The sequence below is a fragment of the Dipodomys ordii genome, unplaced genomic scaffold (assembly GCF_000151885.1).
Source record: "Dipodomys ordii isolate 6190 unplaced genomic scaffold, Dord_2.0 Scaffold33, whole genome shotgun sequence".
In the NCBI taxonomy this organism is placed as follows: domain Eukaryota; kingdom Metazoa; phylum Chordata; class Mammalia; order Rodentia; family Heteromyidae; genus Dipodomys; species Dipodomys ordii.
In genome coordinates, this window is record NW_012267249.1 from 5,080,134 (window position 1) to 5,098,428 (window position 18,295).

General features: G+C 50.1%; 1 protein-coding gene across 4 annotated transcripts in view; it reads left to right on the forward strand.

Moving 5' to 3' along the window:
- Ptprf (protein tyrosine phosphatase, receptor type, F) overlaps positions 1-18,295 on the forward strand; it is an 81,673-nt gene that overhangs the window by 19,278 nt on the left and 44,100 nt on the right. For all 4 annotated transcript variants that reach the window (XM_013016896.1, XM_013016897.1, XM_013016898.1 and 1 more), the window contains exons 5-6: positions 9,029-9,217; positions 17,339-17,449. In XM_013016896.1, the coding sequence (XP_012872350.1) occupies positions 9,029-9,217; positions 17,339-17,449 (300 nt within the window). The remainder of the gene's footprint in view (positions 1-9,028; positions 9,218-17,338; positions 17,450-18,295) is intronic.

An 18,295-nucleotide genomic window follows, 5' to 3' on the forward strand; every position in this document is an offset into this window, starting at 1 on the left:
GGAAGGGACACAGGCCTTTCTTCTGGGCCTTTCCTTCTAAGATGTGGGGGTAGGGAGGGTCTTCAGCTCACATCTGAAGGTCATGGATTTGCCAGGGGCAGTGGGGTCTAGGCCAGGCAGAACTGTAGTCAAGAAAAGCTCCAAGAGAAGGCAAGCCAGGGATGTGGACTCTGTCCTAGTAACTGAGTAGGTTCTGAAATGGACACCGATGAAGGAAGAAAAGGAGGAGGAAGAGGAGGAAGAGGAAAAGGAAAAGAGAGAGAGCGAGGAGGAAAGAAAAGAGGCTGTGGAGCTGGGATGAGCTGTTCTCACTTGTCCTGGGGCCCTGGTTCCAAGTGCAGGTGACAACATTTGTCTTGTCATGGCCACAGCAAATAATGTGCTCTGTGTGGTGTGGCTATTCTGTGTGCCACTTGTGAGACAGTGTGCCACGTGTGAAATGTATGGGTGTGGGTGTGAAGCAGGCTCTGTGCATGTGCATTCCTCAGGCAGTATGCACCACAGAGGGATGTAAAGGTGCACACACATAAGTGTAAAGTGTGAGTGGGTCATAGGCAGTATGTACCTTACAAGCTGTGTGGACAGCAAAAGGGGGTCAGCGGCCTGAGCTGAATGTGCTGGTGGAGGTTAGAGGTGTATGTCCAGGCTCAGTGTCTCAGACCTTCAATATCCCTGTTTGTATCTGTTGGTCGGCCAGGAAAGCTGGACAGGGATAGACAAGGGGCCACAGGCAAACAGGTATTAAAGTGTGGTCAGCGTCTACAGTGGCGCCTTAGCAATTCCTGTCTAGTCAAGCCAAGAGGGAGATATCAGAACCCTCTCTTCATTTGTCCTCCCTATACCAAATCTAGGCTCCACTCTGCCTGTTCCCATCTAACCTTGGTATTTTCTAACTGATCAAGATCACACCAGGAGTACAGGACCATATTACAGGAGTATAGCTGTCTGCATGGAGTGCTTGCCGTTGCCTACTTGGGGAAGGTTATGGGAGGAGTGACTGGCAGTTGTGTGCACCAGAGGCCAGGGTGGGGCACTAGGCTTGGACGTCCAGGTTCTACAGTAATTCTAGGACCTGGGTGATGAAGGCCTCTTGAAACAACACTCCCTCCTCACTCAGTTCCTTTTAGGAACAGCCCTAAGAGACAGATGTCCAATAAAACAACATATGTCCCTATCCCCTGGACTGTGCCGGATGGGTGTGTTCCAAGGGAGTCATCTTACCTAGGCCTGTCTGTTCCCTCCACCCACAGTAGAGTGTCTTGGCCCAGGCCTGACTGACTGATAGGTGAAGAGAGCTACCATAGACAAAAAAGGTCCTAGAACTTGAAACCTAGACTACCCCCTCTGTCCTGACAACTGAAGTGTGGGCATTCCCCTGTCTAGTGGCTATGACTGTGACCTGTTCTTCTGTCCTCTATGACCACAGAGGATTTCAGGACCATGCAGACATGAAGTTCTGGGAGTGTGAGAGAGGCCAGATAGGTCAACGCTGCCTGGGGGTCTTGAAGATCAGACCTTGGGTTTCTCAGTCCCTGCATCCTCCATTTTTTTCTAGTAATGATCATCTTCAAGGGCCTAAATAGACTCCCCTGATGTGGAACTGCTGTTTCGTCTGTGAGGTGTGAAGACAATACCTGCCCTGGGCCCTGCCTGCCCTCCCAGGCCTCCCCGTCCTCCCCATCCAACCCTTGCAAGGCCCAGTTTCTGTCTAGGCCTATTATGTGCCTTGCTTACGCTCCTCTCTCCAAACTTAAAACGACAGTGGGGCCAGCAGATCTGGAAACAGCTCTCCAAGTTAGTTGGAGGGTTTTTTGGTTTGTTTAAGGGTTGAGGTTTGTTTGTTTGTTTTTTAAAGCCTCTCCTGTGGCTTGAACTTAGGTTCTGGGCACTGTCCCTAAGCTTTTGTGCTCAAGGCTAGTGCTCTACCACTTGAGCCACAGCTCTACTTCTGGCTGTTTAGTGGCTAATTGGAAATAAGAGTCTCACAGACTTTCCTGCCCATGCTGGCTTTGAACATCAATCTTCAGATCTCAGCCTCTTGGGTAGCTAGGATTACAGGTGTGAACCACTAGCACCTGACCCAAGTTTTTTAAATACCCTTGCATGTAAATATTCTCCAACTTTGGTGCCCCCTCCCTTGCCAGAGGAGAGAGGCTTTTTTGTTGCTGCTGCTGTTGTTTTCCTGTAGACAGGATTTTTAAGGGAACAACATGACTAAATTTATGAATTAGAGAAATCACTGTGGATAGAGCGTGCAGTAGAATACAATTGGGCTATCAACTATGGAAATTAGGAATATCACTATTCCAGACCAGCCATAGCAGGAAGTTAGGGAGACCCTATTTCAACAAAACTTTCTAGATGTTGTCATGTACACCTATCATCCTAGCTACACTGTAAGCCAAAGTAGGAGGGTTGAGGTCCAGGTAGGCCCAGGCATAAAAACATGAGGCCCTTCCTGGAAAATACCTAAAGTAAAAAGTGATATGAGTGTATCTGGATCCCATGCCTTCCCCCCCCAAAAAAAAAAAAAGTTAGGATAAAACCAGGTTATGATAGCAGTGAAAGATCAGTACAGCTCAGGTGGGAGCTGGCATTGACCTGAACCTGAATATGGGTAGAAGAGAGAAGGGGATGGGAATTAGAACCACCAGCAGGTTAGGAACATAGAAGCCATTCTAGCTCCTGTGATATCAGAGAGATGGTAGGGGCTGCCTGGGTTCTTGGCTCCAAGGCTGAGTAGACAGCTATGCCATTTTCTAAATTTCAAATACTGGAGGAGACCCAGGACTGAGAGGGCAAGTTGAGTCCAATTCAAATCTTGAAACAGAGTTGCACAGGCATCTGGACAAGGATATCAAGGAGGCCTGGTATGAGTTTGCCTGGCACTCTCAAGAGACATCTAGAGATGAAATTGAGAGGGCCAAGAAGTGACAAATCTCAGGGAGCCAGAGCCAAGATAGGAGAAGGAGCTGCAGAAACCAACTAACTCTGCATGTTGGGAGAATTCCTGAGCGATAGGAGGGAAGCCAAAAGCCAATTGTGAAGCCTTGGAAAAGTATGTGAAGGAGGAAGAGAGAGGCCAGGCAAGAAGAGCAAAGGGAAGTGTTCTCTGGATTTAGATCTCTAGAGTCGTTGACCTTGTTGAGCATTCTGTGGGAGGCAATGGGGGTGGCAGCAGGGCTACAGGGGGCTGAGGAGTGAGTGGGAGGCTGTCAGTGGTCTGGAGTGACAGAGCAGGGCCTGAACCTAGGGGGTAAATGGATGAAAAGAATTTCCCTGCAGCAGGACTGAAGAAGGGGAACTCCAGAGGAGGGTCCAGTGTGAGCCATTATATGACCAGAGGGAAGCCCCTGGGCTCACAGGGTATGTGTGGTAGGGAGGCCTCATCTGCCAGGTTGAGTAGGGTGATATAGAACACCAGGAAGGAAGCCTGAGGGAGAGGGGATTACTGAGAGGAGGAGTCCGTGGCTGCCGACAGGCCCCAAACAGCTCAGATTCAAAAACAAAACAGGCTTTTAAGATGCCAAGTTTGATGAAATCTGAGTGCTGGAAGAGGTGGGAGTTTTCTCTTGGAAAAAACAGCTGAAAATCGAGACTGAAAACTGTGAAGGGAGATGGGCCCAAGGCTCCCCAGGCCCTCCTTACTGCCTAGAAGCTTAGGGTTGGAGCTGGGCTCTCAAGTGAAAGTTGGTCTGGGAGGTCTTCTGCTTGCTAGGTAAGGTGGGGATATAGATACCCAGGGACCAGACTGATGTGGTCTTGGCTTCCTAGGAATGCCTAAAGGCCAGAGGGAACTGGCATCCCTGCCACCCACAAGGTTTCCTCCTGGTTTTTGTCTCTGTGTCACCAGACACATGTGTCTGAGCATATGTATCTCAATCTACATGTCTCCACATGTGTGTTTTCATATGTCTGCCATACCACCTCTGGATTTGCTAGTGAGAGTCTGTTTCCACAGGTGCTTGTCACTGCAGATGTCCCTCCACATGCTCACATAGGTTTCTATTTTTGCACCTGTTTCTTTCTCCATACCTTTCTCAGAGTCCTTGGCGGAACATGTTTCTAAGATAGGATGAGGCCAGGTCCCACACTCATAGGGAAGAGGGTCAGGATTACAGATGCTGTCACTCCAGGGAGCCTGCACCTGTGCATGAGTGTGTGTACCTTCATTCATAGAGATACCATGAAGCTGGGTAAACACGGGTGAGGAGGTCATGCTGACAGACGGCACTGCCTGCCCCCAGACCCTGTTGGGTCGGCACCTCCATCTGTTAGCTTCCCTGGAGCAACCCCCTCCCTTGGTCCAGACTCCGCCCTAGACAGCACAGACTGAGCTGGACAAAGAGACCTGTGTGTGCTCTCTAGGGTGCCTCGGCAGTCCCCCACCCCCACCCCTCAGTCATTGCACACTGGCCTCATCTATCAGAACACATGCCCCAGCCCCCATGCTGCTCCCTTCTACTCACAGCCTTGGCTCAGGCAGCCCCACCAAAGCTCTCTGCCTCCCATGCTCCTATATTTGAATCTCTCTCCCATCAAGCCAAGATAACAGATGAGTGGTAGATTGATCAGCCCCATTGCTGCAGGTCCTCAGCCTCAGACTCCCCAACAGTTCCCACTTGCACACATACCCTCTCCTGTCCTTGTGCCCTGGGGCAGCAGAAACTCTTCAGGGAAGGGAACGTGTCTCCCAGCTTCAGTGGGTTGGGAGCAGAAGCCATTCATGCATGCATATCTGCCCCTGTGGGGCAGGGGAAGTGTGTACACTATATGAGTGGCCAGAGGTAGGTTCCTGGTGGGTTCTAAAGCCCTAGTGAGCTTCTTTTCTTTCTGAGGGACACTTGTCCATGTGTCCAGGGCTTGGCCTGAGACAGATAAGGCAGGCATGCGTCTTCAGAGGCAGCTTGAGGGCCTTCCGAACTGTGCCCACCCAGCCCTGGGCAGAGATGACCGTGCCCCATTGGTGGATCCTGAAAGCCTTAGGGAAGGATTCCCCAGATCTGGGAGCTAGGGTCTGTGAGAGGGCTGGCCACTCCGCCCACGGGGGGCGGGAAGGGCGGTGCCCAGCCAGGCCGCAAGCAAGCTGGCAGCTCGGCCCTTCCGCACTGCCTCTCCGCTGTCACCATGGTTACCTGGTGGCCTGGAGGGGGGCGGGGCTCTCCTGAACAGGCAAACCTTGTGCAGACAGGATGCTGGTGTAGGGGCTTCAGTAGGACCTGTGCATCCTGTTGGAATGTGGGTTCATGTCGGGGGTGTCCACATTTAGGATGGGGAGCACTGTAGCTCTCTCTGCTGGAAAAGCCATTTGTGTGCAGGAGGTTTGCAGTGGAGTCTGGGAACTAGCTCTGGGCTTAGTGTCATGGTGGGATTTGGTTCCCTCAAAAATGCCCTGCAGCTGGGTGCTGGTGGCTCACGCCTGTGATCCTAGCTACTCGGGAGGCTGAGATCTGAAGATCATGGTTCAAAGCCAGCCCAGCTCATGCAGGAAACTCCATGAGACTTTTTTTGAGGGGGGGGTCCGGTCGTGGGGCCTGAACTCTGGGCCTGGGCGTTGTCCCTCAGCTCTTCAGCTCAAGGCTAGCACCCTACCACTTGAGCCACAGCACCACTTCCGACTTTTTTCTTTTTGCTTATGTGGTGTTGAGGAATCGAACCCAGGGCCTCAGGCATGCAAGGCAAGCGCTCTACCACTGAGCCACCTTCTCAGCCCTTCCGTGAGACTCTTATCTCCAATAAACCACTAGAAAACCGGAAGTGGTGCTGTGCTTCAAGTGGTAGAGCGCTTGCCTTGAGCTGAAGAGTGCATGGACAGCGCCCAAGCCCAGAGTTCAAGCCCCACGACTGACAAAAAAAAAAAAAAAAGAATGCCCTTCACCTCTCTCCCCTGACCCTGCCCACCTGCTTTCATCCAAGCTCCACCTCTAGTTTAACAGAGTGACCTTGGGCAGGTTTCTAGCTTTCTCCAAGTCCCCATTTCCTCATATACCTCATATCTGTTTGATAAAGATTAAATCATTTTGTAAAGCATTTTAAGCATAGTACTTGTGATGTGGTAAATGCTTCATGCAGGGAACCTTATATCCTTTGTATCTGGGCCTCAGTTTTCTCAGTTGTTGATAGGTTTGGAGTGACATCAGCCTGAGGAATTAGGTCTATCCAGTTCTCACCCCTGAATGGTACTGATTACTCTCCACCCAGCTCCAGGCGCACCACAGGCATCAGGGAAAGACTGCTGCCTTTGCAGGGTTTGGATGTGCTGGAGGCCTCTAGGTAGGAGAGTTGACAGCAGGTCACCTCACCTCTGAGGGGCTAGAGTCCTGTGAGACACCCACCCCCTTCTGGAAGTGGCAGAAGCCCAGTCTTCCTACATTGCCTAGAAATCTAGTTGGCAGAGGGGCCAGGCTTTTGGGTCCTGCTGTTTTATGGACAGCTCTTCACACTTGCTAGTTTCAGGCTCTGGTGGCAGTGCCTAAGGGATGATCTGAGCCAAGGACAGCCATTGAGGGCGTGATAATTGAAGGAGGAAAATTAATTGTCCTTAATTTGGCATAAATCCCAAAGACCTTCCCCGTGTCAGGAATTCAGAGTAGATTCCTGAGACATCGTGCTGCAGGCATTTGTACCGCTTTCCTTCTCCTTGATCAGTACCTTGCCTATAGGAAATAAAAGCTAGTTAACTCCTGGACTCTTACTCTGGCAGGCTTTTTCCTGTACAACCCTCTACTTTGCTCAGGAGGGCTGAACAGGTAGAAGTGAAGCTAGTTTGGTACCCTGGTACCCTGTCTCTAAGCAGCCCCAAGTATCCCCTCGCTGGTACAGGTAGTCTTAAGAGAGAACCCTGGGCCCAAGGCCTTGCTTTGGCTTTATGTGAAAGAAAATGATGGCAGGACTGAGAGAAGTTGTTGCCCTGCTAGGTGCATCTCAGGTCCTTCTCTTTTCTATCTTCTCTCTGTTCTCTTGGCACTGTTTAACATCCTTTTAAAAACCAGAGCTGTAAGTCAGGGCACTGTGTGATCATACTTACAATCAAGGCAATCCTGACTTTATATCTGGAATTTATAGGGCTTCTAGTAGGTAAATGTGTAGCCAGATCCTTGGAAAGGCTTAGGAGACCAGACCATGCTAGGAGTCCTCCTTGCTCCTCTAGACTGAGACCTCTTCTGATGAACTCCAGTCCCTTTGGGAGCAGCAGGAGTCTTGGTGGAGCTCCCGGGGCTCTAATGGCAGATAAATGTATCTTGACCCCGCTAGTTGGAGCTCCTCCAGCTTTGTCTCTTGCCTGTCCCCATAATCACTCCCCCTGGGTCTCCAGAGCCTCCAGGGAAGACCAGCTTTACCAGCCTTTTCTTTATTCCCTTCTGAGGATGCCATGTACTTTTCCTCTGACATAGGAGCTTGACCTCAGCAAATGTTCCCATTCACCAGGCCTGTGGAGGGAGATGCAGAACCCAGAACTACAGAACCCAGCTTCTTTGCCAGTAGGTAGACAAAGGATAGGCAATCCCAGGACTTCCATTGGGGTATGCCTGGCATCCACACTGGTACAGAGGCACTACTGAGTTCTGGAAATCACTTTTTTTTTTGTTATTGTTTGGTTTTTTTCCCCAAAGGGGAGTACTTTTACCAGCCTAGGGTGGAAAAGGGGACCGCAGGCCCTAGTCTCAGTATCTGTCTGCCTCAATGGTTTACACTTGCTAGTCACAGTAATGTCCCTTAATATTCATTATGTTAATGTAGGCCTTCTGGTAGTGTGTGTGTGTGTGTGTGTGTGTGTGTGTGTGTGTGCGCGCGTGCGCACGCCAGTCCTGGGACTTGAACTCAGGGCCTAAGTGTTGTTTTTGAGCTTTTGTGCTCATAGTACTATACCACTTGAACCACAGCTCCACTTCTAGCTTTTTGTGATTACCTGAAGATAAGAGTCTCACAGACTTTTCTGCCCAGGCTGGCCTTGAACCACATTTCCCAGATCTCAGCCTCCTAAGTAACCAGGATTAAAGGCATAAATCACCAGTCCCCAGCTCTCCTGGTAGCTTTACAAGATGAGCATTTGAACCCAAGTGGGCAAATAAAAGCAGAGATACCAGATAAAGAATACGCTCAGGCCCTAGTGTTAATACTGGTGGAGAATGGAGTCCGACTTCCTGTACTAGTCCAGGGCCTGCCCACCCAGCTTCAGCTCTTCATGTTTCCCAATGGTAAAGAATGGGGTAGCATAGCCTCAACTCTCAGCTCATTAGTGCTGCTACAGAAGTCCATGTACAATGGGAGGAAGACAAAGGACAACTGCTGGGATCCCTTCCTGTTGGTCCCATGGAAGTGACACCTTTGGGAGCTACTACCTGCTATAGAACTGAGAGAAGAGGCCAGAGAAGAGTTTCACCTTTGGTGTGTTCATAGAGCTTTTTAATCTTCTTAGCGTACATATACTCAGACATAGTTCCCAGACCTGAGCAGGGTTGGGACTGCACGAGAGAGAAGGCACGGTCAAGGCTGCCGTAGAGAATTGGTCAGGGTCAAGACCTGAGTTAGAAGAGGATCAGTGATAGAGCAGGGTACCCAGGGCCAGGGATCTTGGCTCTGCCACATGGTGAAGCTGAAGGGGATGCAGGCAGAAGAGAAACACTGCGGGTGCTAACAAGGGAGTGGAAGCTTGGAAGTACAGAGCCTGGGGCAGAGTTGTGGCTGTTGCTGTTCTGCGAGCAACCCCCTCCCCCAGCCTGGTGTCCATGCAGCATTTTCTGCTGCAGCCAGCAGAGCATTGATCCTTGTTTTTCCCAGGACCTCAAGAGATAAGTGCTGACATCTTTAATCTGAGATGATGCTTCTCAGACCTGGGAACTGACAGGGCAGGGGCAGGGCCCATGGCAACCCCTGTCCCTGCCAAAAGGGACTTAAGAAGACTCTCATTCCTCATATCAGGGTAGGCCTCATGCCTACCCTGGAGTCAGGGGGAAGCTTCCTCACTGAGAGGTCCTAAGAGGCAGACAGGGTCAGCCCTAATGTGCACATTTTTATTTCTCTTCAGAGGAGCAGCTGCCATCTGGGTTCCCCTCCATAGACATGGGGCCTCAGCTGAAGGTGGTGGAGAAAGCACGTACAGCCACCATGTTGTGTGCAGCTGGCGGAAATCCAGACCCTGAGATCTCTTGGTTCAAGGACTTCCTTCCTGTGGATCCTGCCGCAAGCAATGGCCGCATCAAACAGCTGCGTTCAGGTGAGTCAAAGGCCAGGGGCCAAGGGGCTATGAAGACTCCAGGGAAGAGTTCTTGCCACAACCCAGCTCAGCGTCCCTCTTAGGCCTCGATCAGCTTCAGGCTGACTCTCCAGGGCTCAGCCACAAACCCCTCTTCTCCCCTGCCCCTTAGGGTGGGCTGCATCTTGCTACAGGCCTACCTGACCCAGGAAAGAGGAACTGGTGTAAGAGCTTTGTTGCCAGCATGTGTCATGTGGCAGCACAGCAGGCTCTGGAAAGGTGTCTTGAGAATACTCATCTACTTTCCCGGTAGCCATCCTGGGGTGATGCTTCTCTGCTTTGTTGGATGGCAGGGATTAGCTGGGGAAAGAGGCCAGAGATGCCTGATTCATCAGGCTTCAAATGGACCTCCGGGGCCTGGAACTAGGGGGACTTGCTGCCATCCCTCAACCACATCAGAGTCACCTGTCTTCTCTGGAAGTCTAAGTTGAGCCAGCTTGGAGCCTTCAGAACAAGGATGCCATTGTGACTAGGAGGAAGGTGTCGCCTTGATGATCGATCTGCCTATGAGGCTCCTGCCAAGAAAATTGATTCCGTTTTTGTGGGAACAGAGCATGTGGGAGAGGAGGCTGGAATCAGCTTGGCTGCATTCTGCATCTGCTGGCAGCTTGGGCTAGACCCATAGACCTTGTTCCAGAAATCCTGCTAGCTCTGGGAAGGTGGGCCTTGAGTGGTGCAGCCAGCACTGGCCAGAGCCCCTGCTGCCCATCAGCTGTGAGGTTGGCACTGAGAAGAAGGATGTGACTCTGTTTCTCTCAAGACGCTGCTGGTTTCAGAAGTTCCCACCAGTCCCTGAGGTACCAGTCCCTCCACATCAACTCCCATCAGACCCACACCTTCTTGGTGCCTAGGGAGAGGAAGAAGAGATGAGCTGCCCAAGCAGGACAGGATTCCGGCCCCATACACGGCCGCCTGAGACAGCCCACGAAGTGTTAGCTCATTTAATTTAATTAAAACTCAACAAGATGGAGGCAGCTGTAGCGCAGTTAATTAAAACAGCCATAATCAAGGCAGGAAACAGTCCGGCATTTGTGGTTGCTGCCCAGCGCTGCACAGCAGCCGGCATGGCTTAGCTCCTTGGCGCTCGCTCACAGGTCCCCCAGGCAGGCTTCCCAAGCAGGCAGATAGTCCTCCCAACAGGCCTAACCCCTCCCCAAAATGGCATTGACTGTCTGTGGTAGGCAGTAGTTCTGGGAAGACTGACTGTCTTCAGCATTTGTTCATCAAGTATTTATGTAGTGTTTGCTGTGTGCCAGGCCCTGTGCTTCTCATTTCCTGCCCATTACTCTGCTGGATTGCTCCAAAGACTCTGAAGCTTCTTCCTTTGTCCTCAGTAGTAGCTGACAGCCTTCCTTCCTTTTTAGCCACTCCCTCCCACCTTCCCCTGGGTCTCTGCCTCTCCTGACTCCTCTACTACCTCGACCTTGTAGCTCATACATATCTGTTTGCTGGTTTCTTTAGTCCAGGTCTCTGAGAGTCTTAACTTTGCCCTGTAGACAGCCTACCCAAGCAGAGTGCCTGTTGCACCAAGAGCTTCAGCTGCACACCACTGCCTGAAACTCCTACTTCTGCCTCCCCAGCCCAGACAGCCTGTCAGAGTTCAGGACCAAAACTTACTCAGTCCACTTTTCAACTATTACTTTTTCTGCAATGAGCAGTTACCTCCTTCCCAAAGCCATGTGCCCTTTTTCATTGGCTTTCTCTCTGAATGGCAGCCACTGAACCTGAAACCTGGGAAGCAACCACTTCCTACTCTAGTAAGGAATCATGTCTTCTTGATGTATAACCCATGTAGCTCACAAATTGGTCCCTTTCTCTTCTTTCACTATCTCCATTCTGTCACAAGGCACTGAACACTGCCCTCCCTACCTCCAGTCTCTCCCTGCCAATGTGGCAGGATTTTCTATCCTGTTCTCCTGTGTACTGACAACATTGGTGGACCTTAGGTCTGTGACCCTGGACCATGCCTGTGTGGTCAAGTGCATACTTCAGGCAAGGCTCATAAACCCTTCTGGCTCTTCCCCTGGCCACATCTCCAGCTTGATATCACCAAGTCCCAGATGCATCCTCACCAGCTCTGTAGCCTCAGTTAAATTAATTCCTTTGAGATCATGAGGTTTCTTAAGACAGTTGACAGTTGGTGTGAGTTTTCTACCTAGCCTAAGGTAAAGGCTCTTTGGAGGGATCATTTCTTACCTTCTACCACTCCCCCATTTGTACTGACCACACTGAGCCATCCTTGCTCACTTCCTGGCCTCTGCTTATCTTTAGTTCCTCCACTTGAAGGTCTCTACTGTTTGTAGCTTTAGCTCCTCCCTTAGGACTCATCCTGCTTCATACTATTTTTCATCTGGTTCCAACCCTACTTACCTAGTCTGGGTACTTCTTGCAAGAAGGGCTTGGGACAGATTTTGCTTGGGGAAGTAGCCTCTTGACCAGCACAAACAAAACTAGAACAGGTCTCTAAGCATTTGCTGAATAAATGATTTTATAAACTTGGTCTTTGGTACTTGTACTTAAGACTAATATCTGCTTTATTTTATTTATTTCCTTTTCTTACACCTGAAAGCTGTGACCTAAGGCTCATAAATGAGTATAGAGCCATGTAACTCTTCAGGAGTCTTAGTTATCCTTCCTTTGTAGGGTACCTACAAGATGCTGGCCTGTGACCCTTCACCCCGGTAGCTTCTATCCCTGTCCTTTTAACATTTAGAAGGAAACTGAGGATATTCCAGGGACATCTCTTCATGGAGTGGATTCAAGCCCCTAAGCACTGTTTCTTTACAAAAATTTCCATGGTTCATGTGTCACCAAGAGTTTGTACTTTCTGCCCTTTTGTTGTCACTGTGTCTCCTGAAACCCTGGGAGGTAGGTCAGGCTGTAATTTTTATGCCCACTTACAGCTGAGTTAAGGAAATCACCTAGGCTCACATATGGAGTTTAGGATCTAGCAGTTCCTCTAGGCAGTTACCCCTGGGTATAGTCCAAACCTAAGAACTGAGGGGAAGCTGGACCCCACTAGGACTCTAGAGTTAGACAGTTGCATCCTTCCCCATTCCTCCAGCATCTGTGACCTGAGCCGTAGCATATCAAACCAGGGTGTGGCCCAAGAGCAAGAGCTGGCCAGAACGTGATTAGCAACATGTACTACCCAAGGTGAGCTCTGCTTGACAGGCCCGTTCCTCACTGAAGTGAGCTAACATGCTGCCACAGGGCCATGTGAGCTTGAATGGCCCAAGAGGAGTGAGGCTAAGCATGTAAAGAATAGCAATGGAGTCATGAGTGGGCAATGTCAGCCATGAGCAGTCTCTCCTCTGAGTGGGGCTCAAGGCACAATCCTGGGAGCTACTGCTAGCCTATAAGCTCTGTCAAGCCTGAACAAGGACCTGAGGAGACTTCCTTTGTTCCTGTGTGGCCTAACTGTGCAAGCTGCTGTCCCTGCCACTCACTGTAAAGGACACTCTCACCCAGAGAGTTGTCTCTTCCACACCCCCAGTATCCACCAGCCTTAAGAACAGATGGCAGGGCTAGAGATATGGCTCAAAGGTAGAGTATCTACCTAGCAAGTGTGAAGCCCTGAGTTTAGTTCCTAGTACCACCAAAACAAAACAGACAAGGCAGTAGCATCTGGCTTTGGCTCATGGTCCCCTCAGGGGGGATGCTTGTGACTCTTCATTCTGCTGGCTGGATCCAGTCTAGCCAGAAGTACCTCTTCGTCTACTCTATTCTGCTTTTGGCTGGGACTGTCCAGAAGAGTACATTCAGTGCATGCTCACAATTTCCTATTGGCCCTAAGCTTATTGACACTGCTTGGATGAGACTACTCCTAGGGAAGCTGACTCTTTGGGTCTGGCACACCTGTCTTGTAAAATGGAAAAGGCAGATTCTCAGTTTGGTGGGGAAAGTATAATCTGAGAGGGAAGCAAGTTAGACCTTAGAATAGCTGAGGCCAGGTGTCAGTGGGCCTAGTCCCCTAATGTGTATTATCACCCTGTCCACCACTTGACTATATATTAGATATTAACACTGAGATCTTAAATATTTAAATAATTTAAATCTTAAATAATTTTAAAAAACCTATTGTGTGTTAATATAAATAACATTTCTGAATGGAAAAGTTATACTTTTTTTTTTTTTTTGCCAGTCCTATGGCTTGAACTTAGGGCCTGGGCACTGTCCTTGATCTTCCTCCTTTTGTTTAAAGCTAGGACTCTACCACTTGAGCCAGAGGGCCCCTTCCGGCTTTTTCTGTTTTTGTGGTACTGAGGAATCAAACCCAGGGCTTCATGCATGCTAGACAATCACTCTACCACTAAGTCACATTCCTAGCCCAAAAGTTGTACTCTCTAAAACAAAAGTTTATGAGGATAACTTCCTTGTTTTACACTTTTACAAATCTCATTTAATTTGGGGCTTTACAGCAGGCATTTGGATCCAGTATCTGCTTTTACATTCAGCCTATTATGGTATCAATCTTTGTAAGTCCTCTGGAAAACTCCACTGTGTGTTCATGAAGGGAAGAGGCTGCTTACGACAAATAATTTGTTAGTATTATAGGAATGATGTTGATCTTATGGACCCTCTAAAAGGTTCTCAGAGGTCTTTCCCTAAAGACCTCTAGACTACACTAGAATCACTACCTCTAGAATCACTGTGGGGAGGAACTACTGCTAAGGCCTCATAGTTGACCTGGAAGTGGAGGGCAAATGCCTGGCCTTTGGTTCTGCTTCTGCCTCTGGCTAATTAGACTAAGGGAGGTCAGTAGTCCCTCCATTTCTAGTGAGACTAGGGTCCTGGTGGGGGAGGGAGGGTGGAATTTACAGAGAATCTTATGACTGGGTTGAGAGGTGATTGAGTGCTGTACCTCCACTACCAGCTGCCAGGACTGGTATGTCTGGTGGTAGGTAGCCTATGCAAGCAGTCCCCTTAATCTTTCCTCCTGCCTGCTTAAAAGCCCTGGTTTGGTTTTGGTAAGTGTTCTATTTGCCATCTTACCCTACTGTGGGATTTGGTTGGCCTATGAGGTATTGGTGCCTCTTTTCTTTCCCTTTCCCTCCATCGGCCCAGCCATCAGGGTCTGCAGGAGCCCTGACTCACCTTCCTGACTCCTATCACCCCCCCCCAGCCCTGGTCACCAACTCTCCCAGCAGTACAATGCTAGTGACCTTGGGAGGACATGCTTCACCCACCTCAGCCTGGTGCTTGCTCACACATCACCTGTGTCCACTAAACTCAGGCCTCAAGTATGCTATATATTTAAGGACCTTTCTTGTGTTTTATTTTATCTGGTTTGGCTTTCCTTCCTTTTGTACTAATGCTTCTCTCTAATCTTATTTGCATTCAAATTACCTCGCCAGGTGGTTCACCAATCAGAGGTAAGAATGCTGTCCGTGCATCTCGCCACGCCTCTCCACTGCCGTCACCTTCACTCCATCCAGTCCAGTCCGTCACCTCCCCATCCCCATCCTGACCTCTCCAGCCTCTTCATTTCCAGCTATGGCCCCAGTACCACCAGCCACCACACACCTCCACTCTCAGTCATTCCCTCCTGTGAACTCATCCATTGCAAGTCTGAATGTGGAGACTCGAGCTGAGCCCCACCTGCCATGGCGAGCCCTGCTGCCCTGGCCTTCCAGGCAAGCCACACAAAAAGGACTAAATCAATCCCCCCAGTGAGGGCCAACCTGTCCCCTGAGCTGACATCGATAGAGAAGCTTCCTTTGAGGTTGAAGAGCATTACCAAGCCTTTCTCCACAAAAGCCTCCTTTTTCTTGAAGACCTCAACTATTACTTGACTTCCCCTATAATATTTTGGTCCTGTAGTTGAATGAGGGTCAGCCCTTAAATCCCTTCAGCCCAGCAAGGACTGGGAGGAACATTCAGTGCTTAAGACTTGAGATGACACAGGGAAGTAAACAAGCTCCAGCATAACTAGGTCACCTGATCTATCAGCTTGGTGCTGCCTGACTACAGGACTCTGAAATCTAGTGGTTAGGATGAACAGACTCTGGACTACTAATGTTCTGGATTTAAGTGTTACCACCTCTGTGACCTTCAGAGAAACTCTCTCAGGAGTCTGTTTCCTTCTCTTTGAATTAGGTGCACCTACCCACAAGTCCATGAGACCTCAAGGAAAAAAAGTGAGGATCTGAACTGTGTCTGCCATATGCAGACCCCCTGTAAAATGATAGCTTATCATTTTTTCTGATATTCCTCAGTGTTGAGTTTAGAGTTTGAAGTCGGCCTTCTCAGAATAGAAATTGAGGCTAGTAGGAGCAGTTGCTTCTTTTGAGACATCTTGTCATCCCTCCCTCAGGACAAAACTCCCTTTTCTTTGGATCCTCCCCCACCCCTCTGGACTCCCTTGTACATCCGATCAACAGTTGCTGACCCAGCATTCTCTGATGCTAGGGCTTGACACCAGTACCAGATTTGGCAGTTTCCTTGTGCAAATAGGTACAAGGTCTGTGTTGGGTCTCCTAACCAGTCTTAGGCTTTCATCGCAGGAGAGCTTCCTTCTCCTGTGAACTAGAATCCTACCCAGGTACTACGTCCTGCTCCTAGCCTTCGGTGACAGCCACCCATATCCCTGATACCCCTAATAAACTGACCTGAGGGCAGCCCTCACCAGCCAGGGGCCTGACCCTCACCTGCTTGAATGAACATTTTCTGTAATAATGTCCATCCATCCCATAAACATAACTGTTGGTTGCCTGTCAGGGCTGTTCTTACAGTAGATGGGTGTTTGGCATGTCCACTGGGTTCTGATAATCCTTGATGTCAATGGGAGTGAGCTGAAGTCAAGACTCTAGAGATAGGCCATCACTTTATCCTTGCGCACTGATGGACATCCCTTCTAGCCCCACCTCCAGCTCCCAGATGTTCTAGTGTTCATAGCTTTTGCCAGGTTGTAGATAGTAGAAGGTGGACCATCATGAAGAGCTATACCTTGGTCACATAGTGGTCTCTCCTTGGCCCTCGTATGTGAGAGCATTGCTTGGAAGTCTTCCTGTGATTCCTATTCAGTCCAGCTAGGTGGGCTTGGCAACTTCTATCCGTCCTGTGTAGGTGTGATCCTCAGCTGTGGCCCTGGGGTGGGAGTTTGGGGCTGTTAGAATCATTTCAGTTGTTCTGTGCAGGAGGTGATTTTCTGTCAGACTGTGTCCTGTGGGGGCTAATAACTGTCCGTTGGACTGTCCTGTGTGGGTGTAATTGTCTGTCAAATTGTTCCAGGGAGGGGATTGGTGTTTGTGCCATGGGGTTCACTGTCACAGACAGCTTGCCCAGTTTGCTTTCACAGTTTTTTTCAAGCGTTTACTGCTGGAGCTGGGGCTTGACAAAGGGAAATGATCTTCCACCTTGGGCTTTCCTTACCTGGATTTGCCAGCATGAAGCCCAAGCCCAGGTTTCCTCCACCCTCTGGGAGGGTCCTTTTCAGCTGCCTTCCTCACCCCACCCCACCCCCTTCCTGGCTCCTGTCTGTCCGCCTGTGGCCAGAGCAGCCCCTCAGGGCACTGGTCTGAGTGAGAACTACAGCCTCCATTACCCTCCTGAATTATGCAGAAGCTGTGGTGGGTCGAAGCACTTTAATGGGGACCAGGCAGAGAAGAGGAGCCGGAATGGGTGGGGCCTACAGGGGGCGGGGGTAGAGTGGGTGGAGAAGATGGGGGCTAGAAGCAGAGGCTTTCTCTGACAAGCCCCTTCCTTCCTTCTGGTGGCAGAGTGTCAGGCTTTTGCCCAATGAGGGCTTCCAGGTCTATAGGTCTGGAGGTTGGCAGGGATATGGGTCCAAGAGATGATTACTGATGATTCTTCTAGAGAATCAGGAGATGGGACACTCCAGTTAAGGGTGAGGTTTAGCCCCTGGTGAATCAGAGATTGTGCACCAAGTACTACCCTGGGTTCTAGCCCAGAGGCCATTTGGCTTGTGTAGGTGAGCTTCCTGGAAGCAGCACAGGTACAGGACAGCCCAGGTGAGCTGCAACAGCTGCTCAGCACAGCTACACATGCTGTCAAGAGCACCATGTTTCAGGCTATGCTCAACATGTGCCATGGCTGACCTCTCCTCTGGTGTCCCCACAGGTGCCTTGCAGATTGAGAGCAGTGAGGAGTCAGACCAAGGCAAGTACGAGTGTGTGGCAACCAACTCCGCAGGCACACGGTACTCAGCCCCTGCAAACCTGTATGTGCGAGGTAAGAACCCAGCAGTGCCGGCTCCTATTACTTTAGAGCTGAGCTGTATTTGCCAGGCATTCTGCCTGGAGCCCTGGATGCAAATACTTGAGAGACTGCCTGGGGCCCTGTCTCTCCCCTTCTCCTCCTCTTTCTGCAGCAGCACTAGCAGCCACAGCAGCAGCTCCCACTGGGCAGACACCAAGCGTGTGCCACTACTTGCCTTCCTTCCCTTCAGGTCCTTGGGGAAACACACAAACAACCCCTACACTCACCCCTGGGAGCATTTGTATCTCTTCTAGGTTGTTGCTGACTGGGCGCAGAGCCCTGTGGGAGTCTGGAGACTTCCCAGCAGACTTTTCTCTGTGTGTGTGTGTGTGTGTGTGTGTGTGTGTGTGTGTGTGTGTACAGGCACATATGTTGTGTGTTAGTGTGCAGGTGTGGCCTGGCTTTCCTTCTATCTGCCCTCATACCTAGAGCCCTGTGGGAGTCTGGAGACTTCCCAGCAGACTTTTCTCTGTGTGTGTGTGTGTGTGTGTGTGTGCGTGTGTGTGTGTGTGTGTGTGTACAGGCACATATGTTGTGTGTTAGTGTGCAGGTGTGGCCTGGCTTTCCTTCTATCTGCCCTCATACCTATCTTAGGCTCCAGGGCCACTCACTCTAGATCAGTCAGGTCTCAGGAATGGGACCAGGTAAACCTGTCCCCTGAACCCTTCTAGGAGGAACCTATTGTTTTCCATCATCAGCCAGACCCCTCATGTGGGTGGTCAGGCGGAGGAAGCTGTGAACCCCTCTGGATCACCATGGGTGAGCAACAAATGTTTGTTTGGGTGTTCCGTATAGGAACTAAGAAGATATTGTGCTTTT